The sequence below is a fragment of the Scomber japonicus genome, chromosome 2, assembly GCF_027409825.1.
Source record: "Scomber japonicus isolate fScoJap1 chromosome 2, fScoJap1.pri, whole genome shotgun sequence".
In the NCBI taxonomy this organism is placed as follows: domain Eukaryota; kingdom Metazoa; phylum Chordata; class Actinopteri; order Scombriformes; family Scombridae; genus Scomber; species Scomber japonicus.
Window position 1 is genome coordinate 13,859,535 of NC_070579.1, and position 26,795 is coordinate 13,886,329.

General features: G+C 37.6%; 4 protein-coding genes across 4 annotated transcripts; 2 read left to right on the forward strand and 2 right to left on the reverse strand.

The window, feature by feature from the left end:
- Window positions 1–265: 265 nt before the first annotated feature.
- On the reverse strand, window positions 266–8,865 carry plrg1 (pleiotropic regulator 1). Its single transcript, XM_053330973.1, has 15 exons — window positions 8,563–8,865; window positions 8,231–8,337; window positions 7,316–7,452; window positions 7,032–7,085; window positions 6,252–6,345; window positions 6,066–6,156; window positions 5,864–5,962; window positions 5,663–5,755; window positions 4,465–4,614; window positions 4,231–4,332; window positions 2,550–2,652; window positions 2,299–2,407; window positions 1,290–1,429; window positions 965–1,158; window positions 266–870 (listed from the first exon to the last, which is right to left on the reverse strand). Exons 1-15 carry the CDS (start codon window positions 8,569–8,571, stop codon window positions 811–813), a joined length of 1,542 nt encoding a protein of 513 aa, XP_053186948.1. The 5' UTR covers window positions 8,572–8,865; the 3' UTR covers window positions 266–810.
- A 2,186-nt stretch (window positions 8,866–11,051) lies between these two features.
- Window positions 11,052–14,802, reverse strand: fgg (fibrinogen gamma chain). Its single transcript, XM_053329309.1, has 9 exons — window positions 14,673–14,802; window positions 14,540–14,587; window positions 14,250–14,436; window positions 13,897–13,981; window positions 13,052–13,182; window positions 12,596–12,729; window positions 12,004–12,188; window positions 11,573–11,850; window positions 11,052–11,410 (listed from the first exon to the last, which is right to left on the reverse strand). The coding sequence occupies exons 1-9, from the start codon at window positions 14,733–14,735 to the stop codon at window positions 11,226–11,228; spliced, it is 1,296 nt and encodes a 431-aa protein (XP_053185284.1). The 5' UTR covers window positions 14,736–14,802; the 3' UTR covers window positions 11,052–11,225.
- A 7,640-nt stretch (window positions 14,803–22,442) lies between these two features.
- On the forward strand, window positions 22,443–24,948 carry lrata (lecithin retinol acyltransferase a). Its single transcript, XM_053332710.1, has 2 exons — window positions 22,443–23,108; window positions 24,376–24,948. Exons 1-2 carry the CDS (start codon window positions 22,575–22,577, stop codon window positions 24,526–24,528), a joined length of 687 nt encoding a protein of 228 aa, XP_053188685.1. The 5' UTR covers window positions 22,443–22,574; the 3' UTR covers window positions 24,529–24,948.
- A 673-nt stretch (window positions 24,949–25,621) lies between these two features.
- si:dkey-30k22.5 (lecithin retinol acyltransferase family protein) lies at window positions 25,622–26,764 on the forward strand. The gene is made up of 2 exons (XM_053334964.1): window positions 25,622–26,107; window positions 26,609–26,764. Exons 1-2 carry the CDS (start codon window positions 25,622–25,624, stop codon window positions 26,762–26,764), a joined length of 642 nt encoding a protein of 213 aa, XP_053190939.1.
- The last annotated feature ends 31 nt before the right edge of the window (window positions 26,765–26,795 follow it).

Genomic DNA, 26,795 nt, shown 5'->3' on the forward strand with positions numbered 1-26,795 from the left:
AAACCGAGTTAACAATGCAAACATTGTAAAACCTGTGTTGAAAACAATGAGATACACGACTTGATTTCACAGGTGAGCAGATTATCCACCCAGCTACTGACACCAGACACACAGTGGAGCTGGACGAGACACCTGGTGATCATTGTTACTGGCAGGAGATTAAGGGTAACGGCTGTAAATACTACAAGAACGTTGTCACCAACAGATACCTCGGTGAGTACAGAATCCATGAAGCTTAGTGAATAACAAGAAGAACAACAGAAAGTCTGTGAAAAATGTGTTTATTATTATTAATGGAGCAAAATAAACATTACATTGCAGGCTAGAAAAAGGGAACTGTTTATTTCCATGTCTGTACAACCGGCAATTCTGATGAGTCAATACAAAATTATCCTTTTTAAACGATGGACAATCATCTTTCCCTCTGCAGGGTTTGACACCAGAGTAGACGAGGTCTACTCTGTGGCCAGTCCTTCTGAGTCTGAGGAGTGGCTACTGTTGGTGGACCACACAGACCAGAGCCATCAGAGAGCCATCATCATCAAGAACAAACACTCTGGGAGGTTCCTGGCAGTCCAAAATGGTAGCTTTACTGGACTAACATCATACAACGAGGACTGCAAATGGTTTTTAGAATGATGCAGGACACAATTGTATTTGGTCGCTCTGGTTTATGAAAAAGTTTGCCTGATGACGAAGCACAAACAAGCTAAACTGAAGGGTGTACCTACAACAGGGATCTGTTAGAAATACATTTCAAGATGATTACTGTGGCGAGATCAAATAAAAAAACAAAACAAAAAAACAACATTAGAATCTTTTTCTCTTGAGTATTTCTGGTTTCCAGTTGACGGGATGGCTTTCCTCCGTCTGAAACAAAGAAAACATGAGTTGTTAAATTATCTGTTGACTGAGAACTGACACTGAATCCTCAACTGACTTTAAACATAATTGTAAAACTTACAGCGGTGTCGTCCTCTTTGTATACTTTAATGGTCTTGTCAGCCTCGGCGGTGATCAGTCTACTTTCTGAGTGGTCAAACACACAAGAAAAGATGCCCGACTCGCTGTCCAGAGATCCAGGCTGCACAGCTGCATGAATCCTCTGGAAGTTGTAGCCCGTCCTCCAATCCCACATGTGGATGGTTCCATTGTCGGCTACAGAGAGTACATAAACATGTTTGATGGGTCATGAGTCTAAAATCGATGTATCTCTATATTTCTCATGCATCCAAAGTAAAAATCTATCTGTAGATGAAAAACAGAACATCACAGCTGCTTATTAATACCTCCAGACACCAACACGCCGTCAGAGTTAACAGCCAGAGTGTTGATGATGGCGTTGTGTCCAGACAGGTTCTGGATGAACTTTCCATCTGGGAACATCCACTGTTTGATGTTATCAGCAGAACCAGAAGCAAAGGTGTATCTGTAAAACACAGGAAATAAGATGACAATATGAGAAAAACACAAATTCTTAAAATAAGAATAACCGTTTAGGCCACTAGGGGGCAGCAGAGACAAGCTAAACAAAACCCTGTTTTGTCCACAGTATTGATCTGAAATTGTGTTTCAATCCACCTGTTGAATTTAAACCCCAATATTCATTTTCTTTTGGCTCTGCCTTTGATCTCATTCATATCATTTAACTATTTAACTCCTAGATGATCCAGTATGTTCACCAGTTAATCCTGTGTCTGTTTGCCGTTTGGTGCCTAGCAGGAAATGTAGAGTGGCCAGCTGTGGCCAAAAATGACACCATGAGAGCGCAGAGAATGAATCAACAAAGGAAAGATGCAGCTTGACAGATAAACAATGAGTTAAATCTCATTATAAAGCACCATAAAAATCATCACTATGAGCTACGCCTCTCACATTACACATACATTTGTCTATATTATAAAAATATAGAACATATCTACTTTAAAGCATTTTACCATTTAATTCTTGGCACATAATAATCACTAGGGTGGTCAACAAGTGCTGTTACTAATGATTATTTGATTATAATCTGATCATAATCTATTGATTATTTTAAATATATATAGAAATATCAACTAATAATGACAAATGGCCATCATAAAGGTTCTAACATAATGTCTCACATTTTCTTATTTTGTTTGAAAAAACAATTAAAAAACAGAGAAAGGCAGGAAACAGGTAGGTTTGGCATTTCGTTTCTTGATAAAGGAATTAAAATTATTAACTAAATATTATAGATGAATGTTGCTTTGATTGACTAATTGATTAAGCAACTTGTTTTAGCACTTATTTATTAAACAGCAGGTGTTTGCTTACTGTCTGGGGTGCAGCACTATGGTTCGAACTGATTTCTTGTGGTTGGTCAGTGTCGCTCTGGTTTTCCCAGCAATCAAATCCCACAGCCTGATGGTGGAGTCGTGGCTGCCTGCAAGACGTCAAATCAAATGATCAGTCTGGGATCAATACAAAGAAGTAAACCAATCACTTACACCTACACAAAGTGACACTGAGGGATTATACTGACACATATTACATTAAAATGAAATGAAATGAAAATATTTATTTACCAGTGATGATCTGTGGCTCTGCAGCCTGGCATCTGACTGTCGCCACAGTGTTGGTGTGACCGGTTAATGTGTGCACATTGGCTTTTGTCCTGATGTCCCACACCTGCAAGGACAACCAGCAAATCAAATGTGTGTTTTTAATTTAAAGCCAACCAAAAAAAACAAAAAACAATCAACCCTAGTTACTTAAACATCAAATTCAAACAAAAGTGTGCAAAGAATAAATCTGCACAATGAAATGCTGACACATGCAAAGTAATTCTGCAAAATAACAATGAGATAAAAAAAAAAAGATATAAAGTAAAAACAAAAACAGGATGTACTAATTCACTCAAATTAAACATCATATATCAAAGTCACTGCTATTTCAATATGAACACCATTTTGCTAAAATCCCACTTTTGTTCCAGTGTCACTGTATAATACATTTGCTTCATGGAGTGTAAAAGGGCTTTAGTGCATAAAAGAGACTTCCATTTAGAAAAGTTTGCTTCTTTTAGTCAATAATGTACAATGTACCTCGCTCTCATTTCTTCTATTATATGCAACTTAAAGCATTTTGTGAGGGGAAAACATTCCCCATTTTGAGTCCACTTCTAAGAGACACACTGTTTTGAAGTTGTTTTCTCTTTCTCTCAAGATAAAGAAGCTGATTGCCAAATTTGTGAATTTCTTTTCAAAGGTTTCTGTAACTGTCAGCTGTATAAAGAAGGCTTAGGAAAAGGAAATGAATGCCGTGTAGCCTGATAAAATATGGAAGACTGCACTTTTCCTGTATTCATAGTTGTTCAATAAATATTAGACACAGATTCAGTTTAAAGTGAGTACTGCTCACGTTTTACACCTGGCAACATGTCAACTTGACTCGAGTGCTCTCAGCTCAGTGAGACTACCCCAAAAAGAAGTGAAAAATACCACATGTCTAATTTGGGTTTTAGGCATTGTTTTTTGTGATGTTTATATGTCTGTATGAAAAATCTGTCAATAACAATATAACTCAAGAAAAAGACAGGAACTACTACAGAGAGGGAATTTATATAGAAAAAGTGAAAAATAGATAAATAAATGGTGTTATAATAGAAATATAGATGCTGTGAGTATGGAGTATATACAGATGAAAACTGTAATAGTACTGAGTGATGTGCAATGGGTGTAAATAGTCACTTATATCTGTCGTAGCAGCATGGTCATTAAAATGTGTGTTGCATATTTCAGATGTTAAAAGATCAGCAGTCTGGTGTCCTGGTGAAAAACTGTCCATTAATCTTGTATATGAGTAATTTCATATCCTGATAACAGTACATATCCTGTTAGAGCACATTTTCTTTAAATTCGATTAATAAATAGTTTCTGGTCTATGTGAGGTCCTCTGTAAATCTTTATTTAAGTTGCTAAATTCTTGGTTTGTTGATGTACTTCTGTTCTCATTGCTTCTTTGTCTTTGGATTCATTTTATATGTTACTCTCTTCATCCCCTGGATTAATTTTAGGCACGTAACAATCAAGTTTCCTCTAACTGCAGCCATTGTTCCATAAAGGATTGTACAGGTGTAAGGTGAGATGCAGATATCTGATAGCCAGCAGTTACTCATGCTTTGGACCACAGACGGTTTTTTGTCAATCCTTGCCAGACTCTCATGCAATGAAAAGTTTCCAAAACTCTCTCTAGGTCAGAGCTTACCCTTGCTGTGGCGTCTCTGCTGCACGTGACCAGCACATCAATGGTTGGATGGAGATCCAAATCATACACAGCACTCAGGTGTCCGTGGTAGTGTCTGATGACCTAAATCACAAGATTGATGAGGTCAAGAAAATATGGCAACACAGAACAGATAAGAAGCTTTCTTATGGCCTTTAAAACTTAAAAGCCCTGCAGTCATCTTTAAAGTAGCATCCTCTGATTTGAACAGCGTACCTTGTTGTACTCCAGATCCCAACACTTGACTTGCTTGTCTTCTCCACAGGAGAAGAGATAGGGGCTGCGAGTGCTGACTGCCACACCACGCACTGTACTGATGTGTCCAGTAAGAGACAGTTTCAGCTTCCCACTGGCCAGATCCCAGATCTGTCAAAACCAACAACATTCATTACTGAAAATTCAATTTAAGTGTCTCCAAAGTGCCACTTCGAGATAGCAGGAAAGATGTTATCATGAATACTGCAGCCATAGATACTGAAAATACATTTATACATTGTGGCCGGTAACTGGAGAGTGTGAGATGTTGTGGGCGGAGTTTCAAGCAGGCTCTGAGACAATGTGTTTACAGACATTACAGTAAATTGTGTCCTAAATCAGAACAGATGTGATCTGGTACACAGTGATTAGTGTAAATGTTTTTCACACAAACTCTACAATGTTTCTAATAGTTTTTAGTTTGCTCTTATGAAAGAAGGCTTTTTCCACCATTCAGGGAGCATGTGCAGTGCTGACGATGTGTTCTGTTACTAATAAACTGTGTTTTCCTGTAGCCGTGCAGTGTGTGGAGCACAGACACTGCCACAAAAGCACAGACTGTTTATCCAGTTGAGTTCTTGTTACAATATGTATTCGTCTCTTTTAAAGTGATCATGTTACCAAACTCTATAACAACTGATCCAACTTCAACAGACAGAAAGACAGAAAAATGGACTTTTGGTGTATTCAGGTAGGAATAATCAATAAGGCTAATAGGCTTTTTTCCTCTCCCTGCAACATTGATCTTTTCTTGTCCTTGGTATGTATTCGTTTGATTTTAACCTGTGCAAATAAATGAACTGAAAGTATTTCCATTACTGATTAATTATTCTGTTCATAAAATGTCATTATCATTATTTTGTCTGAATAAAATGAGTCCAAAAAGTCCAAAACCAAACAGAAATTCAGTTTATCATCACATTTCAGAGGCTAAAAGCAGCAAATGTTATGCAATTATGAAAACAGTTGTTGGTTGATTTGTCAATTGAATTAATGCAGCCACAGAATAAAAAATGCTGAGATTAGTTTTCTTGTATTTATAAAGGAAGTTGAAAAATAAAATTCTGGTTAATGTTTGTTAATATTTTTTATATTTTATACACTAAATATTTTATCAAAGAAATAATTGAGATATAAAATGATTTATACTGTTACTCACCTTTATGGTCCTATCAGCGGACCCTGTGACAAACCACTGATTCCCAGGCTCCACAGCGATGGACCTCACCCAGCCGAGGTGACCGCTGATGACCTGTCACACAAAAACATGCTACTGTTAGAAATAACACAAATACACATATATTGAAAATCAAGAGGAACAGCGGCATAAACAGGAGAAGTTAAAATGATTTGTAGTCACCCGAAACAGTTTCCATGGTGGGTGCCACTGGGGTTTGGGCATGGTGGGAGCTTTTCTCATCAGGGCAGAATTTCTGGTGCCGCCTCCTTCCATCAGCGACTACAATGAATACATCCATAATCAGCTCAGCACTTCCTTCAGGTGTTTTACGGCAAAAGTCGACAAGATATGTGAGTGAATGTGGAAAAAAACTGTAACATACCAAAGCACTCGATGGAGGATGAGATCTTTCTGCTCCGCCTGCATGTCGATGGATGTCACCAACACTGGCAGCAGTGCGGCTGGCGTCCTGCCTGAAATTTAACAACAGTGAACATTGTTTATTAATTTGTGTGAAAAGCCTAAATATATGGAATTAACTCAATTACTCATAATTTGTACACTGTACCTGGCTTGTGAGGGTGGCAGGGCCAGTGCCATGGAGTGGATTCCTCCCTCACTGGGATTCCTGTGCATCTTTGTGTCAGCAGTCAACGCTATTCCTGTTGAGTGAAGATTACGGAAACACTGGTGTAATGCCGATGCAGTGCAGTAAATGGGCTCAGAACAGTTTCTGGTTTCTCCAGGTTTCATAGAGTTGAATTTCTTTTTTAGGCCTTTTTAAATACCATAGAATCCAATTTGATACCGGTTTCACCATCATATTGGTCAAAGTATGACAATATGGGATGGAAAACCAGTAGGAACAATAAGGCCTAGAATTACTTATCATTACCTCATATTTTTTCTGTACTTCAATCCTGAATTAATTCAAATCAACACAACCTGGGTCCTCATTAGCAGAAGAAAATGGCTAGAATAAATCAAACCTTTTTTCTTTGCTAATTCTGACATTATATAAAATGATAAGCTTTCTAGTTACTGTAGCAAGCACGAATGACACTGTTTGTTAAAAATCTGATGGTGCTGAATGAAACGCCACAAAAAAAGGGTTGAACAGTCACTGTCAAAATCAAACTAGACAGCCAGCAATCAGATACAAAAAACTGTTATAACTAACATTACTGCTCACAGCAGACTTTTATAAATTAAACTAAGACTTTTTAATACATTCAAATGAGTTTTTTATTTTAGAATACTGAACTGTTTTGTTTACCATTTTTTAAGACCTGCAGATACCCTGAATTACAAGCATGCAGCTCGGTTAAATGAATATTGCATTATTTACCAGGTCCAGAGGGGTAAGCATGTGTCCCAGTGATCAGGTAGTCTGGGTCATCTCCTGAAACATTAAAAAAACATTGAGCTAGTTTTAAAGCATCAGTGTTCATGAAAACAAATAGAAAATAACCTTAATATTTGTTCAAACCTACTAAACTACAACACACGCTTGAATACTGGACTTTTTGGGGCTATAAAATAACATTTCTGCATTAGTGTTTTGCTTCACATTTTGTATCAATCTACTGTTATCACACTGAGGATAACAAGCAGTGTTATTTTCATAATTACCTGGTTGTGTGTAGCTCTGATGGCCTTGCATGCTGCCAGAAAGCACTGAGACTCTGTCTTTCCCTTCCTTCAGGACGGGCATGTGTAATACCGCATCATACTCCGTTTTCAGCTTCACGGCCATCTTCACGTTGTGACTGCAAACACAGAGGACAATGATGCATCATTTTACATTTCAGAAATGAGTAATGACATGATCGTGACATGCCATCACTTTACAAGCCAAGACATTTCTGTTGTTGTTATACATTTTGTTGTTTTGTCTGATATAACGCAAAACAGTGGAGCACACTGACTGAATTGAACAGTTTCAATAGAGATGGACCCATACCCATTTGAGCTGCATTTATTGTATGAAAGGTGCTATACAAATAAAGTTATTATCATTTTTTATTATAAGGCTATTATCTTTACTATTATTATGAAAACAAATAATAAGGACAATCTCACTATTCATACAACTACAGGCTCTCCTTCCTTCCAACATCAATTGCTCTTCTTAATAAACAACCAGCCGAATTTCAATCTTAATCTAATTATTTATTTATTTAACTTGGAACTCTTGCACTTTATACTGTTTAAAAACTTGGTCCCAGCCCTGTGGTTTATTGCATCATTGTACTTTTACTTTCTTACTTAAGCCACTGGTTCTTATGGGTGAGCTACCTTGTGCACAATAGTCTCAACTTGTTTTAATTCTTGTATAAATCGGTTCCAGCACAAGTCACTTTTAATCTATGTGCAATATCTAATTTAATGTGATTGTAGCCACTATACACAGCTTTCCAAGACACATTTCCTCCTTGAGGACATTAAACTGTACTTATATAGGCTAACCCTGAACCAGATTAGTATTTGTATTTGTAAAATCATAACACGGTCAATAAATGATCAGAGTTGAATGCTGAGGTTTACCTGTGCTCATCCAGTGGGACTGACTTCGCATGGTCGGACACAAACATATCATGAGTCCTTTTGAGAGATCTGAAGACCAGCGTGTGGACTGAGTGTTTCTGCACATCCTGTTGGGGAAAATCACAATATATCAGACACTGTATTTAACCAATGTGGTGGCAAATGTTACGAGCCAAATCACCCTTCTCAAAAGATGCTTATGCTAAGTCTTAACCTAACAAAAAAAAACATGTAATGCTAACTTATTGTCCCAGCAATTAGCCGGGCCCGACGGTGCATGCGAGCGGGAGCAAAGAAGAAAGCCGCGAAAAAGACGCCAAACCTCGGCTTACCTCCGTCATGATGGCGATAAATATACCGATGTAGCACCGCAGCTGAAGAAACTATTTTATCCAGCTATTTTAACTTGTAAATATATCACAAGTCCAGAGACATGACCAACACGGCGACACACCGAATTCGCCTCGGAAGTAAACAACACATAAAGTAGCTGTTTTTTTTGTCAGCGCCACCTACTGGCCTCAATGGTACATATTTTTGTCTAGGACGATGAGGTCATGACACACCGCCTGCCTCTCATTGGCTTCGCTATCCTAGGAAAATAGCTGGCGTCCTTTAAGTCGCATTACTTCCATTCTCCAGATTTAATCAGGCGCTGTTGTGCCCCACTGTCTCCTACAAAGGAGCAGTCAATTGGTTGTTTTCCTGTGATAAAAAGTGTACTTTTCAGGTTGCAAGTTCTTAATCTACTTGCCCTTTCCTGTCGATTTCATTATTTCTTATCACTCCTTTGATGTTTTGTGTTTCATGTAAGCATCTGCCTTTTGTTGCTCTATCCCAGTGCTGTAGCCATTGTTTGATTATATTATATACCTTCAAACTATGCTTGTCCCCTCTGAGAAAGTGACAAAATAATGCAAATCTAAAGAAGCAAATCTAAAAAACGACTGTGTTTGCAATTATTTCTTTTGGTGTTGTTATCTGCAAATAACAAGCTAATTTATCTTGGTATGCAAGAAAAAAAAAGGCCTATTTCTTGAGATAGCAGAGTAATTTATCACAAGATTTATCACAGGTAGAGCTCCTTCTCATTTGTTCATTCTTGTGGTCTCCTCTGTATAGTTTGGTACTGTTCCCATCTTATTAGGGCATTTGGCAGTTACACAGATGTCATTGATAAAGGTGCTGTTAATAATGATGGGTACTCCTTGATCTGACATTTTCAGGTTAAATCAGTTGCTACAGTTGTTGAGACACCATTCATGCTGGCATGGTACTTCTGATCTCTGATAAACATTATAAGTAATAAGGGGAAACAACCTTTTGTTTTCTCATAATAACAGGTTGATTTTATCTTGTTTTGCCAAGGTAATGAATTAATTAAGTTGTGATTTTGAGATAACAACATTAAAAACAAATTATTGCAAACACAGCCCTTCTTAGCTTCGATAGATTCGTAGCTTCTGAAGATAATCTATTCCTAAAATGTCTAAAGCGTTGTTGTTATTGTTGTGTTTTTTACAGATAATACTTTCCAACATATTGATATGAAGAACCTAATTATAAGTTGGCCATTTATCCTGCAATTGTGGCTTTCTGTATTGTTGAAAAACATGTATTGATGGAGCTAAGCACAGGCCAAAGTTTGGTTTCCTTGCTTCATGTACCAGGCCATGTTTGCCTAACGGAGTACACTGATTAATGTTTATCCAAGTTAAAATTATGGTAAAAAGGGTTTGTGCAACTTGTTTGGTTTGTTATTTTGTAGCACAGTAACCAATAATAATTGTGGCCAGGTCAAACATACTCCATGTTTCTCTTTTTAATCGATGAATACTATTTATTGCGAAAACACTTATTGACTTTAGAGAATATAGTGCTCGGCCTCTTGCATAAGAAAGACATGAGTCATTTTGGCTCAACTATCATGGTGAGCGTGAAGCTGAATGGAGACAAGTACCTCCAGTACACAATACAGAATAAATAAACTGTCCAGACGTAGATCAAAGTAAACATGGTAAATGTGAAGGTAAGTCACAAATAGATTTTGATGTCCTAATACTTAAAATAAACTGCATAGTTCTTTCAGTTAGTTTTTGAGATGTTTCAATCTGGATCTTCTCTGCAAAAGCTGGCATGGGGGCAGCCTTTTAAATGTAAACTGTACAATTAAATATATAATAACTAATATAAGAATAAGGATAAGGATAAATGTATTGATCCCACAGTGGGGAAAATTCATTGCTACAGAAGCTCAAATAATAGTGATATAGAAAAAAAACAAATGTATACATGTATTCCAAATAAAATAAAATAAACATATTTTAACCACCAGTCTTTACAAATTACCAAACAGCTACAGTATAGGGTAAGGTAATTTGTGTAACATAATTCATTGTTTGAAAAGTAGATGACAGTGTTTTTTGAGTGTTGATGTTGTGTTAACAAGTATGAAGCAATCCAATACAACAACAACAACACATAAATAGTACATAATTGAGTCAATAAGCAAAAAACTACTGTAGAAATGGCAACAAGACTGAACTTTATTGTATTCATTACAATTCAAGGCTTTTCCACATTTCTGGTCACTCAGTGTATGACAAAATATCTGAAGGTTTTGTAGCACTAGATTTGTACAGATACATATATACTTTCTGGATATTTTACTTTGTACTAAGTGTTTTTGTCTAATCTACACATTACAAAGTATTTCTGGTGATGTAGCCTCTGCCCATAGAGGAAGTAAATCTACCACAGCATGTAGTTAGTACCCTTTGGGTGCAAAATAAAATGATTCAGTCAAGTTTGACACACCATATTTGGCAAAGAGAAAATATTTATTTAGTGGTCAAAACAACACCATAGGAGAAAGGCAAACTGTGAACATCAGTGTACTATCAGGTTGGACCTGCAAAAGCATGCTCATATCACACCATGACACATCATGAATTCAGATATCTGCTGCCTAAACAGACCACAAGCATGTTACTCTTTAAGAATCTCCAAGTCCGCCAAACTGTTTCAGATCAGACTGCTGTCCACCTGCTGTGATGCGGCTGAGGGGAATGAGCTTCATAGTGGTTTCTTTCAGGGAGTACCAGCGGTTGTGCCATGTGACCCAAATGATGCCGTTGTCAAAGCCATGTTCACCTGCGTCCTTCTCTGTGTATCGTCCACCTGGATGGAGAGAAAACAGAAAATATTTACTAATGTGTACATGCATGAATAATGCTTTTTTCTTTGACTTTGTGGGTTAATAAAGAGAAATATTTTAGTACTTTAAACTGAGATAATTTTGCACCAATAATGCCAAGGCTTGGCACTGCTTTTAAGTCTTACCTCGGTAGTATTTTCCATTCAAATGGGCAGCGTGACACCTGTTCATCCACCAGCCGGAGCCGTCCTGCTGTGCACAGTTGCCATCATACTTGTCATTGTCCCTGTCGAAGGTGCTGAACTGCATGCCATTGTGAGATGTGTAGAACTTGTCACTAGGGTCATCTCCAAAGTCAAAACCATCGAAAGCATCTCCAGCATCACCACCAAAGTAGTAGCCATAAGTCAGACGGTACATGTCCATCTCTGACCCAACTCTGAACATGGTGTAGTCAGCATATCTAGAGAAAGGGGGTCACAGAGGAGGATTTAGTCTTGGATAACCTCTGCTGCGTCATCAAAGCTAACCTCATCATCAGGGCCATGTTTGCCTTGTCAGCGAGTCTCTTTGCTCATCTCTTACATAATCTGTTATTGCATGTGCAAGTATGTACCTTTTGTTGCCCTCCCAGTCAACGAGTTCTATCCTCAGCACGGTTGGGATGGTCGGTCCGGTAGTCAGCAGATGAATCTTCTCATTACCGAGCCAGAACTCTGTGGTGTCATCTGGGGAGAGATAACCAAAGCCCTCTTTGTACTGGGTCCAGTCCTTGTGGAAGTCCACACTGCCGTCACGTCTCTGTGGACACAAAAAAGAGATCAGAGTCATAATTTGTTAAGGCAGAGGAGACTGATTCTTTTTTTAAGCACTCCGTTGGTTAACAAAACATTTCTTATATCCTAATAGATTTTAATTCGTAACAGGCCTCAGTGTCATTTGGTTGAATTTATACACAATATGAGATTATTAATGTTAACTTAACTTCATAACCGGATATATTCTTTACCTCTTTTAAAATCAATGGTGAACTAAGGGATCTGTAAGGGACAGCCTTACAGCTGCCTTAGTTCCTATGAATAATTTTTGTACAGTCCCTAATCAGTATTACCAGTTATTTGCTTTCAGGATAAGTTCTACTTCTTATACAAACAGTTTGCAGTAATCAATGATGAACATTAAACAGGCAGTTTTAAAGTGATGCATACCCTCTGTATTACTGTGAAACCACGTCCAAAGCTGTCAATCTCACAGTATACCAGGAACTGTTCAGTCGCTTTCAGTGGTTTCACATAGTAAAGACCACTGGTGGTGGCACCTTTGTTAGCAACATCCTGGCAGTCTAGTAAAAAAGAGGAGAAAAAGTAGATAGTTAGTGCAACAAAATTAAAATTTGTATAGATTCTGACAAAATCACCAGATATTTTCCTGCTTTGGTTTGACTTCATTTCGTAACATTTAGAAAAACTTGTGAAATGAGGTCACAGCAAATTGCAGCTGGAATAAATCTGTTAACTTTTTGTTTATGCAGCCTATTGATTTTAGGCTCTGACTAAACACTGTGCAAGGACAAATGTTGTTCAGATGATGCATGATTGAGAAACTTCATGTGAAAAGGGAATGGCCTGTGGGTCAAAGTTGTTTTTTGATTTTTTTGATTTTACCTGTTCCTGTAATTGTCTGAATCTCAACCTCGTCTCTGCAGGGCTGACTGCATGTCTGCTGCAGCTGAATGGAGAGTTGTTTCAGGTCTCCCATTCTTCTCTCGTTGGATGAAATTAAATTCTGAAGTTCACTGGAAAGAGAAAAATTATTAGGAATATTATTCATTATTAATTTATAAATATATTTTTAACAAAATAATGAAGCTCAGAGATATTTCACAAAGTAATATAAATTATAAAAAGGAAGAAAGAGGAACAAGTAATCATTTAACCTGAGAAACTTAATTTCTTTTGAGTACTTTTAAAAAAAGTCCTGTAAACATATGTGGGTGGAAAATAGCACCATGATCAATGTTCAGTCCTAGCAGCAAATGTTTGTGTGCTTGACCTGAGAGTGTGGGTGGCAGCAAGCAATTGAAAGAGCAAAGACAGATCTGAACAGTGGTGAAAGAAGTATCAAAAGTACTATGTGTTTTTAAGGTGTTATATGTTACATTAAAAATAATTCTATTGGATTTCATTTAATTGCAATTGTCATGTTAAAGCTGGACAAAGTGGAGCCAAATTATGTTTTACACCCTAATCCAAAAAAAATGATCACAAATTTAAAAAAAAATCATGTGTTATGGATGGACAATGTAATCTGCAAAGCAATTACTAACTATAGTTATCAAGTAAATGTAGAGCAGAGTACAACATAACTTATATATCGCATAGCTCAAAATCTTACAAAGGCATACTTAAGTAAATGTGCTGATATACTTTCCGCCCCACTATATGAAGGGGCCAAGTCATGACAAGCAAATCATTATAAGTGTATGAGTTCAGTGTTAACTGTAACTTACAACATTTGCTGCTCTTGTGAAATGATAGTTTTTTCGAATCGAAGTACATCTTCCAGCATACTCGATGACCTCTTGAAGTATGGGTCTGAAATAAAAAGTCAGTTTCAGTAATGGACTTTGCTTTAAATTTATATTAACGTAATCTGTAAAACACTTTGGTCACAATTTGTTTTTTTTAAATGTGCTCATGAATAAATTGACATAAGCGCAAACTTTTGTTATTATATTATTAAACTGGGGAAAGTAACTTTGAAAACAAAAATTGGTAGATAACAAAATTAAAGCAACCATCTAGCCATATTCATAATGAGTAAAACACAAATGAACCATATAAATCAAACTGAATATGTTACCTGGCCCAGTACTCTTTTGAGCTGCAGTTGAAGCATCTTTCATGTAGACAACCGTTTCTTCTGTCCCCTGTGTCAAATTGGCAATTCTATCCAAATCCTCTTGCATCTGGTCCAAATCCTCTGTCACTACTGGCATATAGTTCAGCATGTAATCAGCCACTCCACATGTAGTTGGACAGTACCTTCCCTAAATACAGACAAAGCATATAAAAATATGTCACTTATAGTGTTTTCTCTGATGTACACACAGCAAAAAGATGATAGGTCATTGTTAATAACTGCATACTTACAAAGCCGTCATTTGGGTTGCATACTGCAAGGCTGTCTCCTCTGGTTTGCTACACAAAAAAACAACACAAACTTAATGGTTGTTGCTCAGCTAAATAGCATCAGTATAATATTTAGCTTATATTGGTGACTTACTGCTGATGAGAAGGAGAAAAGTAACAGAAGTCCTCCTGCTGTTGCTAGAAGTGATGAAGTCATGTTGCTGTTACCACCAGTTGTGGTCTTGTCTTCTTGGAGAATGATGAGTTGCTCGACTTTGTGGGATATTTATCTGAACAAGGTCCTCAGTTCACTGTTTGATAAGAGGTTCATATGCAAACATCCCACTCACTGTTTGGGACAAAGCTGTGACTCAAATGTCCAACAGCGGCCATTTCCCGTATTTAACAGGGTCAGTAATTGATAACTGTTTGTTACGTGCCCCATATACTCCATATTTGCTCAGTGACGGTAATTTTCTGACGAATACAATTTGAAGAAATGATGATTCATCAAGTATGTGATAACATTTTTGGACTCAGGATTAGAAACATTTATTTATTTATTTATTTAGAAAGTTACCATGAGATAAAAACTAAAGACAAATGACAGAATGAGTCATTCCTTAAAGACAAAATGTCATTTTAAGTGTCCTTAAAAATATTAACACTGTTTGTGAAACAACAACACAACAGTCTAGGTGATAGTCATAGTAAGTAAAAACTTTGATATAAGTCACTCTTTCACTTCAAAAATATGAGGTAGTCAATATAATGATATTTTAAATCAACCATTTTACTTTTTGAGATACTATTTTAGCAACAGTGATTCGGATGGCGCCAACAAATGAAGCTGTCCTGCTGATAGGGGCTTCACATCAGAAAACATTTCTGCATGTGTATATGTTTAGGACAAATTATGTATATGTTGTTTGATTTGGAGAACTTGTTGGTATGTTTGTACTTAAGCCTGTGTATGCCAGGAAAAAAAGAAAAACATTTTTTTTATTATTTATTTATAAAAAATACAAAAGTTAAATGCCCTGTGTGTCTTTAAAAGTGCTGTATAAATTAAAAATATATAAATATTATTATTATTTATCATAATAAAATGAACGCAAATTTTGAGTCATAACCTTAGGTTACCAAGAGTATTTTTCATTGTCATTCCCAAATTTGTTTTTGTATCTTTTCTGGCAGAATTGGATCTCCATAAAACATACAATTCTAATTAAGGGTGCAAGTATATTAAACCGTCAATTTATCTAGCTTAGAGTTTCTGTGAGATGCAGAGGGAAAGTATATTTCCAGAAGTATATGATATGATAATATAATAATAACAATTATAATAACATATAATAACAATAATATAACAATATAATATATACTGTATATAGATTTTATGTAGTCTCTGTTGTTGTTGTGGAACTTAAAGTAAAGAGTTTGTCACTGCTGGACTGGATGTTGTAGTCTCAAATAAATATATTACTTCTTTAGAAAATGGCTGTTAATTCACAAACAGAGATTTACCTCAGATATTCTGGGGAAAAAATCTTCAGATTTGTTTTTCCAAGAATACAAAGCAGCTTTTTCTCAGGCTTACTTTGTAAGGAGCACACGTGCAGCAGAGCTGTTGTTGAACTGGGGCCAAATACACTGGTACAAGGCAGGTCAATAAAAGAGAGTATTGAATGTGAGTTTTCATCAGCATTCCCCTTAAAGACAACTCCTATTTACATCAGAAACATATCAGACAATGTTGCACTATTATGATCTTCTTCATCAGAGCCAGAACATGACAGTTTCTATGTTTCAAATATGTGCAAAGCCTAACAAATAACACCAGGCAGGCATCTTATGTGTAATTGATAGTGGTTTATATTTCAAGTGATATTTTAGAGTGACTGTTCCACAAGTGTGGTGCAGCACAGCAGAAGGCTCAATCTCCCATGGTATGGAGCTTAGCGCCTGGGTCCTGGAGGTGCCAAGCTGCTGGCAGATCCAAGGTTGCAGGAGATTTGTGGTATGATCAGTTCCTATTAGGAGGGAGGCACATGTCCATTGATTAATTTGTATGTGAGTATTGTAGTCAATCCTGATGGAGACAGGCAGCCATAACAATAAAAACAAAATTAGTGTTATATGTTTGTGTTTTTGCAATCTAATCAGGATCCTGTCAGTGCTGTTCTGAATGTACTGGAGCTTCTGGATGCCCCTATGAAGAGCACATTGCAGTGGTCCAGTCTTTAGGAGATAAAGGCATGGACAAGTTTCTCTGCATCTGACAGGGTTATGGAGAGGTGGAATTTTTTGAGATAGCAGAAAGAGGTTTTGCATGTCATCAAAAGTCAGCTGAGGGTAAAATCCAACATCCAGATTGGCCATCAAAGGTGAGATGGGGGACGACTGAATCTGGTTTGGAAAGTCGACAAGGAGAGTTTCAGTTTTGCTGCTGGCCTTTATTGCCTTAAAACAGGTGCTGAGTTGTGATATGGCTGCCGAAGGGCTTGGGACAGTTTTGATGTACCACTAGGTATCATCAACATAGCAATGAAAAGACTGCTGATATATCCAAGGGGAAGCATGTAGAGGGTGAACAGGATGGGACCTAGAACCTATCCTTGTGAAACAACACAGGAGAGAGGGAGATCTAAAGCTGCTAACTCCCAGAGAGATAAATTCAGTCCTACTGGAAAGGTAGGGCCAAAAACACTTAAACACAGAGTCTGATAGTCCAATGGTGGTGTAAGGCCTGATTACTGAGATCCCAAATAAAGGGTACTAAATAGTGTGCACAGTGCAATAGATTGCGTGCTTAGTTAGCATGTGTTTTGCGTGTGATCTACTAAGAATATCTGTGTAAATGAAAACAGGTGCAATAGGGTGGAGACAGCAGTGTTTAAATGAGGGTTTTGCATGTCTTAATGGAGCTTTTGGCCTGCAAGCGCACAATGACATTTGATCCCATGGAATTAGAGATTCTAGTGGAAGATTTTAAGATATAGCAAAAAATATTACCAGAAAAATCAATGCCGTTACTAAAACCAAAAATATTAACACGGATGGAAAAACTCTTCTCTGCATATTCTGTCATTGTGGTTCCGCCTCTTCACCACTGTAACAGCAGTCATCTGTGCGCAGCGCACAGCCGGTTAACCTGCCCTTCAAACGTATTATTTATAGACACCAGACCATTTGCAAAACTACCCCGAAGTTTGGTAAATGTGCTAAATAACATATTTACATTTTCTCCTAAAACGCCCCAAATTGCATATTCATTATGGCAAACATACTAAATGGACAGTGTGTGTTATCTTGCACAGATAGGTAGATCAGCTTGCACACCATTTTGCACACGTTTTCACACATGCAAACCTATAGTAAATCAGGCCATTAGAGGGTAGTGTCACAGTGCCATGTGCTTCAGCTGACATCTGCAGGTCATTTACAACCCTTAGTGGAGCTGTTTCAGTGTGCTGCAGTTTAATGAGGTCCTGAACATGTTCTCCAACACCTTGGACAGTTAAGGAAGTTTGGAGATAGGTCTGTAGCTGGCAAGACCTTCTGGGCAGGGCAGACTTTTTGAGGAGGGGTCGAATGACTGTGAACTTGAGGGCAGATGGTGCAACACTAGTTTGAAGGGACAGAATAACAGTTTAGGTGAACAAGGGGCTAGAATAGGCTTGTATGATTTGAGCAGATCTGTGGGAATGCAGTCCAGGGCTCAAGTACAGGGCCTCATCTTCCTGAGGATTTCCTCAATGTGGCTTTGCCTGATGCCAGTAAAATGGAGTAGAGACGGTGAGCTCAGTGTTGATGACAAGTGATTACCACTGCTGTTCAAAATTTCACATTTTGATGTAGAGGGAAAAAAATGACTCTACTGATCTGTTCGATGTGCAAAGACATGAAATTGAATGAAAATTCAGGAGGATTTACATATCTCATTTCACATTCCCAGGAGAGTAAAAAGGCCTAATAAAATCTTGTCTCAGTCATGTTTACCTTGTCACATTTACCCAGTTTGGTTGCTTGAATTATGGTATATACCTCTTCCCATGTGACACATAAGTTTTGAGGCCTCTTCTTTTAGCAAGAATCCCACACTCAAAAAAAGATTGCCCACTGTGGAATTTCAAGGTCAGAAAGTCAGTAGGGTAATGGATCTATTAGTTCAACATTACAAATTATATGCAATTTTACTCCTGCTGTGAAAGTGGGTTATGGTGATATCTCTGAGTAAAGAACCCTATATTTCTTTTTGACTGAGGAATGTTTGCAGTCAGTTTCATACTATTCAAGGCAACTGGACCCTGGACAATATTTTGTATGAATGTTTTGTACGTACAGTATAAAAGTGATGTAGTCTTCAGGGAGCTCATGGCAAACACACACACACCTCTTTTTTATTACATTAGAACAAACGGTGAGGATACATATGACAAAATAAAGGTTAATAAAGCTTTATCTGTGGGCCTCTTGTTGACATTAGATGATAAATCTTACCTTAACTACCTCTGTGTGACCTGGTTTTATTATGTGGGAAAAAACAGGCCCAGGACGGATATAAAGCCTTGCTGACCTGAGAATGAACTGCCAGGCCCATGAACCTAAACAGTGCTGAACTTTTGCTGAACTGGCCTCTTTGTGTAGGAACACCAGATGGAAAGTGTCTCTTTCTCTCTCTAAGTGCCATAAAGACATGGGCACTCTCTCTGAACACTGTGTCTTGGATGTTAAGATGTGTTTTGGGCCGTTGGTTTAATTGATGTATTTGGACACTGATGCCAGGCTTACATTGTGTGTGCTTTTACTTGGATGCAAAACAACAGAGAAGCGGTACAGTTATTAACCGTTGCCAAATGTTTACCCCGAAACAAGCTATAGTAATAAGGTGCAGAATCATTGTTTTTCCTGAAAGCATAGGAAATGTACTGCTCGCTAATCAACTTAACAGTTGAGGAACAAAGTCAGCATATTCCACAGGTGGTCTGACCAGGAATTAAATTTAAAGAGCCTTGTTAGGGTCCCTCATTGGCCACAACTATAAGTCTGGAGCCTTTTGGCCATGGTGTAAATCTCCCCAGGACAGAGGGCAAAGGTTTGTTGTAATGCCACCTCAGGGTTCAACTGGCGGTCACAGACGGTAAGTCAACTCAGCTGAGCATGGTATGATTCAAGGAAAAACAAACAGTTACAAACAAATATGACTCAGATGTGACAAATACATGATCTTAATATTTGAAAAATCTTCCTTAAGATGTTGTAGTCTTAGCTTTCCACTTACTGTATTGAAGTACCTTATCATCTACTGAGTTGACCTATGTTACTCTTAATATTACCACTGTCATATGTATTTAATGTAGTTTACTCTGTTTCAATGTATAATTTGCTGTTAGCTGATTTGGAGTGGGCTCATATTGTTGTGCTGCTGTGCTACAATCATGTGGGACTTACTTCTAATGTTAACCTTGCTCCCCCTTGTTTCGGTCGATTTATGTTGTTTGATGTTTTCATTTCATTTCTTCTAAATCAAATAACATTAGATTTAGAAAAATAATAATTTGTTCCAGATCAACCTGTCAAAGATAAAAAATGGTTGAAGAATAGAAAAATATCAGATACATTTAACATTTTAGGCCCATCATCATTAGGTCATCAGGTTGATGTTTGATAGCTGATTTGTGCTCAATAGTGGAAGCCCATATTTGGAGTTTTCATTCAGTATAGTGCTTTTATGTGTCTATGTATGAGTCTAAGTTGACATGTCCATGGATAATGTGTGAGCACACCTTTATGTTAGGCTCTGATATTACATTTTCTTCAGGAATTCAAGAAGCTTCTACAATGAAAACATAGCAGTTGTTTCACCTTGCAGCTGTAGCTATACCGTATTATCTTTTTAGGCTAATTGAGGTATTTCTTAGAATCAATATGTTTACATTTAACTATACTTTTACAACCAACAAAGCAACTCAGTAAATGAGGGGGTGTAGGTATAGGACATATAAACAAAAAAACATCTTTATTTTAGGTTGTTTTTTAATGGCTAGCACTAAAAATGGCTTTATGTGTGTAAAATGAATTCCCAGTTTCAACCTAAATAATTGATTTTAGATGTTTACAAGCAAGTTTAATTGATGATGAATCTTATCACTGACTAGTCATAAATTGGATTCAATGAGTGTTGAGTGTGAGTTAATATTATTTAAATGAATTAATTTAATGTTTTAGTGGTAGCATTGATAACATGCCACTACTCAAACAGAGTGAGAGTGCCCGTCCTTTCTTATAATTTGTGAATGTAACATTTATGACTTGCACATTTTCCATGTTAGAAGTTCAAGATTTGAGCTGTTCTGCAGTGTTGCATACTCATTAATCACACACACTTCCCCAAAAGTAGGGCATGCTTTTTGGGTCAAATTAGCTTTCTCCGAGTCAGGAAAAGCGGCTGGCCTAATTTAAATAACAGCGATCATTTATCCTTTTTTTGCAAGAATTTTATAGTATCTAGGTCAGGGCATGTAATCTAACAAATTATTCAAGGGCACAAGATCAGAAAGGGTTTTTAGGCTAGAAGATGATAATGTAAGTGAAGCCTACAGGATTAAGGTAATCTGGTCAAAGGAATGTTTTTATCTCATCATATGCCTCCTCTGAGAAAGTGCAGGCCATCCAACACAGACTGCTTGGGACAGAACAGAGAGGTCACTGTGAGTCAACAAAGTGCACCGCCCAACAGCTGCTCTGCACATTTATTGGCTGTGGGGTAATCAGCTTAATAGTCTAATTAGGATTTTGATAGTAGTACTACAAAAACAGGACAATAATCAGAGTTTGTGAGATTTACAACAAAACAGATGTTGAAATGAGGAAATGTTTTTATTTTATTTAACTTTTCATAACTCCAATTAACATGTTGACATTGTAAAGAACACACATGAGCAAGCAATTTGCACTTGCCACACTCGATTGCCAACTTGAACCCAATTTGATGTCTGAATGCTTTGAGTCTGTAGAGATGAAAAGAGTGTAACTGTAGAAGATTCACAACTCACTCAAGTTTATTTACTTATGACTAGATCGCTGAAACCTCATATTATTCTCAGATATACTTTAAAAGATATATTTACAAAAAAGGACATTGAAAGAACATTTGGAGATCTTCCAATGTCCAGTATTAACAGGAGAAATGATTGAAATGACACTGTTTCAGTGTTCATATGGGCACCAGATGTTTTAAGACAGAATTGAAAAACTGGACCAGAGTTTGTTTTTTTCTCACTGGAAACAGCTGCTTCTATGGCTGGAAATGATGCTGCTGAGAGCTGTCAGAGTGAATCAAAACAGCAAAGAGGGGGGTCTCAAAACCAGAACAATGAAGTGAAAGATACTAAACTGATACGGAGAGTTGATCGAGAGTTCATCGACAACACCTTTCACATTACATGTAATCGTTTTTTATATGAAAGTACTGAAAAGTGCAGTTAAAGAACATTGAATTTGGGGTTTTGTGAAGTAATAGCTTCTTGATGTGAGTGCATTGGTTTAAGGAGAACACGACAAAATGCTGCTGCTATCAGACCATTTGTTTCTCCAGAAGTGGTGGCTGGAGAAAAAAACACACAGTAAAACAATATTTAGCAACTATACTGCACACAGCTGACCAACTTTATTTTTAATTTTAACAACTACTTTACTATCAACTCTGTGCCATTGATTGATTAATCTCAACTTCAGCTTTATTCTCCCATTTTATATTAAAAAGTATTTCCTTTATAATAACCAGTTAATCCTCTTATTTGCTGCAGTTGGTGAGAACCAAATTAAAGTGTTTGCAGAGAGATATGCAGGTCTATGAGTTGGAAAAAAAACAGCAGAAAAAAAGCAAGATGCTGAGGAGGTGAAGGAAGGAGAACGCGCACGTGAGCAAGGTCACTCGTGGCCAATCGTGTCCTCGGGATTTCCTCAGCGCTCTCGTCCTCGTGCCAGTGAGGATAAAAACCACATTTCACTCGAACACTTTTAGTATATTTTCCACGGGGAGAATCTCACGATGCTGCAGCTGTTATCTTTCCTGGTGGGGAAGTTCTCTCTTCTCTCCAACTTTAAACTTTTTGAGTCCACTTGGTCGGACGCAGAGGACAAGGAGCGCCCAGCGCAGCGGGGCCCCCCGCCGCCCCTCCAGCGAGGAGACCTGCTGGAGGTCCCCAGAAGCCTTTTCACCCACTATGGCATTTATTTAGGCGACAATAAAGTCGCTCACCTGATCCCAGACATCCTCCCTGTGTTCACAAACAACATGAAGCAGATCAGTTGTGTCATAACCAACAAGAGACTCATCCTCGGCTGCATGTACAGGTGCGCCTCAGTGCGCGTGGACACTTTGGAGGACTTTGCCTATGGTGACAAAATAGTTGTTAACCGTATGGATAAAATGATGAAGAAGCCAGCATTAAACAATGAGCATGTCGCCAAGAGAGCAGAGAAACTCATCGGAACAATCCCGTATAGTCTGCTGTGGAATAACTGCGAACACTTTGTGACATACTGCAGATACGGATGTGCAGCGAGTCGGCAAACAGAGAAGGTAGCCCCACACTCTTCATTACATTAGTGCTGGAATATATGCTTAACCTAACCAGTGTCATTTAATTGATTGACTGGTTCTGTAAATTGCATGTCTATTATTATTGATAGGCTATCTGCAAGTTTAACATCCCACATTCCTACAATAGGTGCAGGGCTGTGTTAAGGGGTGTTAGAAATGCTGGGACCATTAGGCCCCCACCACACATACTCTCCCTCAGAAAGCAGGGGTGATTTTCATATTTACTGAACTCTTTTTTTATCCCACTATGAAGGTTTTCCAGCAACCCTGGGTAGGTAAACATCAATATGGGTTGTCTGGTTGCTGCTTCACATCTTGTTTGTTCATTTCCCTGTTGTCCTTGGCATCCTGAGTGGCTGACACTATAGCCAATCAACACATAAACAAATACACTATTTATTCACTCTAGTTTCTCATCTTAGTGGGTTAAAGGTGTTTCATCTTCAGTAAAAGGTGTTGTTTCTATGGCACATGGACTTGTGATTAAACTGTTGATTTGCGGACTGGTTTGTTTTAAAGAATATAGGGCTGCAACTATAAGGCTTATTTTCAGTATTGATTAATATTTTGGTTATTTTCTTTATAGAAATTTAGTGTCATAGTATTGTAAATACACAAGTACTAAAATAAATAAATAAATATACACAAGTTCTAAAATGAATACATAAGTAATATCTAGGCTGTATAAGGTTTAGAGCGACAGTGAAAAATATATGTTTTATGCACCAGAGTAATATAAAATCACTGTTACATAGAGCCAAAGGTGCAACTCAATTTATTATTATATAAGTAAAGAAGTAACTAAAGAAATAAGAACATATTCACATTTAAGAAGCTGGAATAGTATAATTTTAATATTTTTTTCTTAACCCTCCTGTTGTCTTGCCATCAACCTGCAACTTTTGTCCTCCTGGGTCAAAATTGACCCAATGACTTTTTATAATGCATGGTCTATGTTAGACCTTTTAGCCAACTTCATTCCATCTTATTACCACAGGTTTTACATATAATTATGGAAATGATGGTCAATAGGTCTCATTTAAATGAAACTATACCTTATTTTTGATGTGACACCTGTTGACTACAGGAGGGTTGAAAATGTCTCAAAATGATACATTGATTATCAAAACAGTCGCCAATGCATTGTCTGTTGGTCTACTAATTGAGTAACCTTTAAATGAATGAGACATTTTAATTTATTGAATTGCACAAGTTTAAACTAATAACTGTTTTTCTTACCTTGCAGTTCTGTGAGTGTCTAAAATCAATAATCAGAGACCAGCGGAGCGTCATTGCTACAGGACTGCTTGGAATGATCTCTATTGTGTGTTTCGGCATGGCACCTTTGACTACATTACCCACAATTCTTATTCCCTTCACGCTGTGGATGGCTGGTTAAACATGAGCTCAGCAAAAAGACCTGCAATCAAACTGAACTGTACTTTTACTCAGCAAATACTGACGGAAACATCAGGGCAGCATTTCGTCTGCACTCCATGTCTCCAGTGCCTTATGAAAATGCTTGGTACTCTCATCTTACTATGTAATGAATGTTGTCTGTTTTGTCTCGTTATATGTATGAATACTTTACTATATGCCTTATATGTGTGTGCTCATAAAACTGGAAGTAAATGTTAATTCTTTATAAATGAATATAGTTTGTGATTCATTTTCCCTAACATTCATGCTTACCACAAAAGTGACTATACAATGACGAAATGAGGATAACTGACTATTTCTTGTATGTAAAGTTGATGTTTTATAGTAGCATACTTAATATAATGTTGTAAATATGACAAATGTTTAATAAACATTTTATTTTTTATTTGCGTGTCTTGTGTGAGTGACACTCCACACATACATCACCTACATCCCAGAGCAAGCAGAGCCCTAAATGTGTCATTTGTCATTCCTGTACAGCTTGGACATAAAAATGGCTGAGTAATGATGACCCAATTCCAGATGACGTCAAAGCTGTGCCATCAAACTGTCTTCTCATTTTAGTTCTACTTGATTATGTATACATTTATCTATATATTATGATTAATTCAGCCAATTTGACAATTAATTTCATACATTTCTATGACTGTGTGATATGCGACTATATTTATAAATTTATAAATATAAAAGAAAGTGCTGAATAATGATGAGACAAATTAAAACTGTTGCAGACTATTTCAGTCCACCAGTGTTATTAAGAAAACAAAAGCTCTTTATCTGGATGTGATTGTTCAAGATCTGCAACCTTTAAGAAGAGGATTTAACTTGTTGCCAAGTCAGCGTTCTTAATGAGGACCCTTGACCTTAATAAACAACGCCTGAGTTTCAAAATCCAACCGCACAATAGAGTTCTTAGAGAAAGCTCCTTTATTTCTGTCAAAATCATACTGAAATATTGACCAATAACTAATCCTGCTAACCACGCCTTCCCTTCTCACCTCCAACATGAATAAAATCCTAAGGTGTCGAGCACTTTGCTGCACACCGCAATCATGTTTCTCTACCAACTATTCAACTTTTTCTTTGTAGCGTCCAAAGAAGAGGAGGACTCCAAATATGATCTGTCTCAGTACAAGCGTGGTGACCTTTTGGAAGTACCCAGGACGTTATTCACCCACTTTGGCATTTACTTGGGCGACAATCGGGTGGCTCATCTCATTCCGGACATCCTCCCTGTGATCTCCAAGAATAAATCTGCAATCGCCAAGATGGTGACAAATAACCGTCTGCTTCTAGGGGTTATCACTAAGGTTGCCAGTGTGAGAGTGGACTCCGTGGCAGATTTTGCTTATGGCTCAGAGATTCTGATCAACAACATGGATAAGGTGTGCAGCCAGCCCCCCTTGGATGGGGACGAGGTGGCTAGAAGAGCTGAGAAACTCCTGGGATCTGTCACCTACAGTCTACTGTGGTACAACTGTGAACACTATGTCATGTACTGCAGATACGGCATGGCTATCAGCTACCAGACATACCAGGTAGAGTTACTGGCACTGAAATATTAACATCAATTCATCCTGTAGGTTTGAATTAGTTTAAGAAGTGTGGTTCATAAACTCTCTATTTATGGAAAGGCTGACTTGTGTTTCCACAGTCAATCTTTAATTCTTTAATTTTTTTAATTCTTCACAAATGCTACTGTCTCTGCATCTCTGAGCATGAGGAAGGGTCACATGTCTAAGCAAAAAGGTTTAAGAGTCATTCCATGAGTTGCAACACTTAATCTGAATGTTCTTATGATGGATCTTTTCACAGCAGAGAGTTGTTTGTTTCAGTTCACTGGACTGAAAATTAAGTCCATTTAGCCATGAGGCGAGTAGCTCCATCTAGTGTTACTTTATGTCCAAATTACTGTCATCCTGGAGGTAATGAAGACTTTCCTCTCGACAATAAACCTCTACTACACTACTAATCTATTTATCACTTTGCCCCAGATCACTATCTAATGCTCACTCTCGCTCTCTCTCTCTCTTTTGTAGTTCTGCACAACAGTACGGAAGATTGTGTTCAGCAGGATGAGCACCTATTTGACCGCCCTGTGTGGTATAGGGACCATGCTGTATCTGGGATCAGTGACGCTGATGATGGCTTTACCAACCCTGCTCATTTCATTCACCATCTGGATGGCAGCCTAACACCCCTCAGTGAGAAAAGACTCTAATTTAA

What these genes read in the sequence shown, in the direction of transcription:
- fgg (XM_053329309.1), bottom strand. Translation starts at nt 14,735, where the DNA reads ATGACTTCATCACTTCTAGCAACAGCAGGAGGACTTCTGTTACTTTTC. An exon ending in TTTTCTCCTTCTCATCAGCA is followed by an intron (nt 14,588 to 14,672) that starts GTAAGTCACCAA and finishes TTTTTTGTGTAG; the next exon opens with CAAACCAGAGGAGACAGCCT. An exon ending in GCAACCCAAATGACGGCTTT is followed by an intron (nt 14,437 to 14,539) that starts GTAAGTATGCAG and finishes GTCTGTATTTAG; the next exon opens with GGAAGGTACTGTCCAACTAC.
- plrg1 (XM_053330973.1), bottom strand. An exon ending in TCAGAGCTACACACAACCAG is followed by an intron (nt 7,086 to 7,315) that starts GTAATTATGAAA and finishes TTAATGTTTCAG; the next exon opens with GAGATGACCCAGACTACCTG. An exon ending in AGAGCCACAGATCATCACTG is followed by an intron (nt 2,408 to 2,549) that starts GTAAATAAATAT and finishes GACGTCTTGCAG; the next exon opens with GCAGCCACGACTCCACCATC.
- si:dkey-30k22.5 (XM_053334964.1), top strand. Translation starts at nt 25,622, where the DNA reads ATGTTTCTCTACCAACTATTCAACTTTTTCTTTGTAGCGTCCAAAGAA. An exon ending in TCAGCTACCAGACATACCAG is followed by an intron (nt 26,108 to 26,608) that starts GTAGAGTTACTG and finishes TCTCTTTTGTAG; the next exon opens with TTCTGCACAACAGTACGGAA.
- lrata (XM_053332710.1), top strand. Translation starts at nt 22,575, where the DNA reads ATGCTGCAGCTGTTATCTTTCCTGGTGGGGAAGTTCTCTCTTCTCTCC. An exon ending in CGAGTCGGCAAACAGAGAAG is followed by an intron (nt 23,109 to 24,375) that starts GTAGCCCCACAC and finishes CTTACCTTGCAG; the next exon opens with TTCTGTGAGTGTCTAAAATC.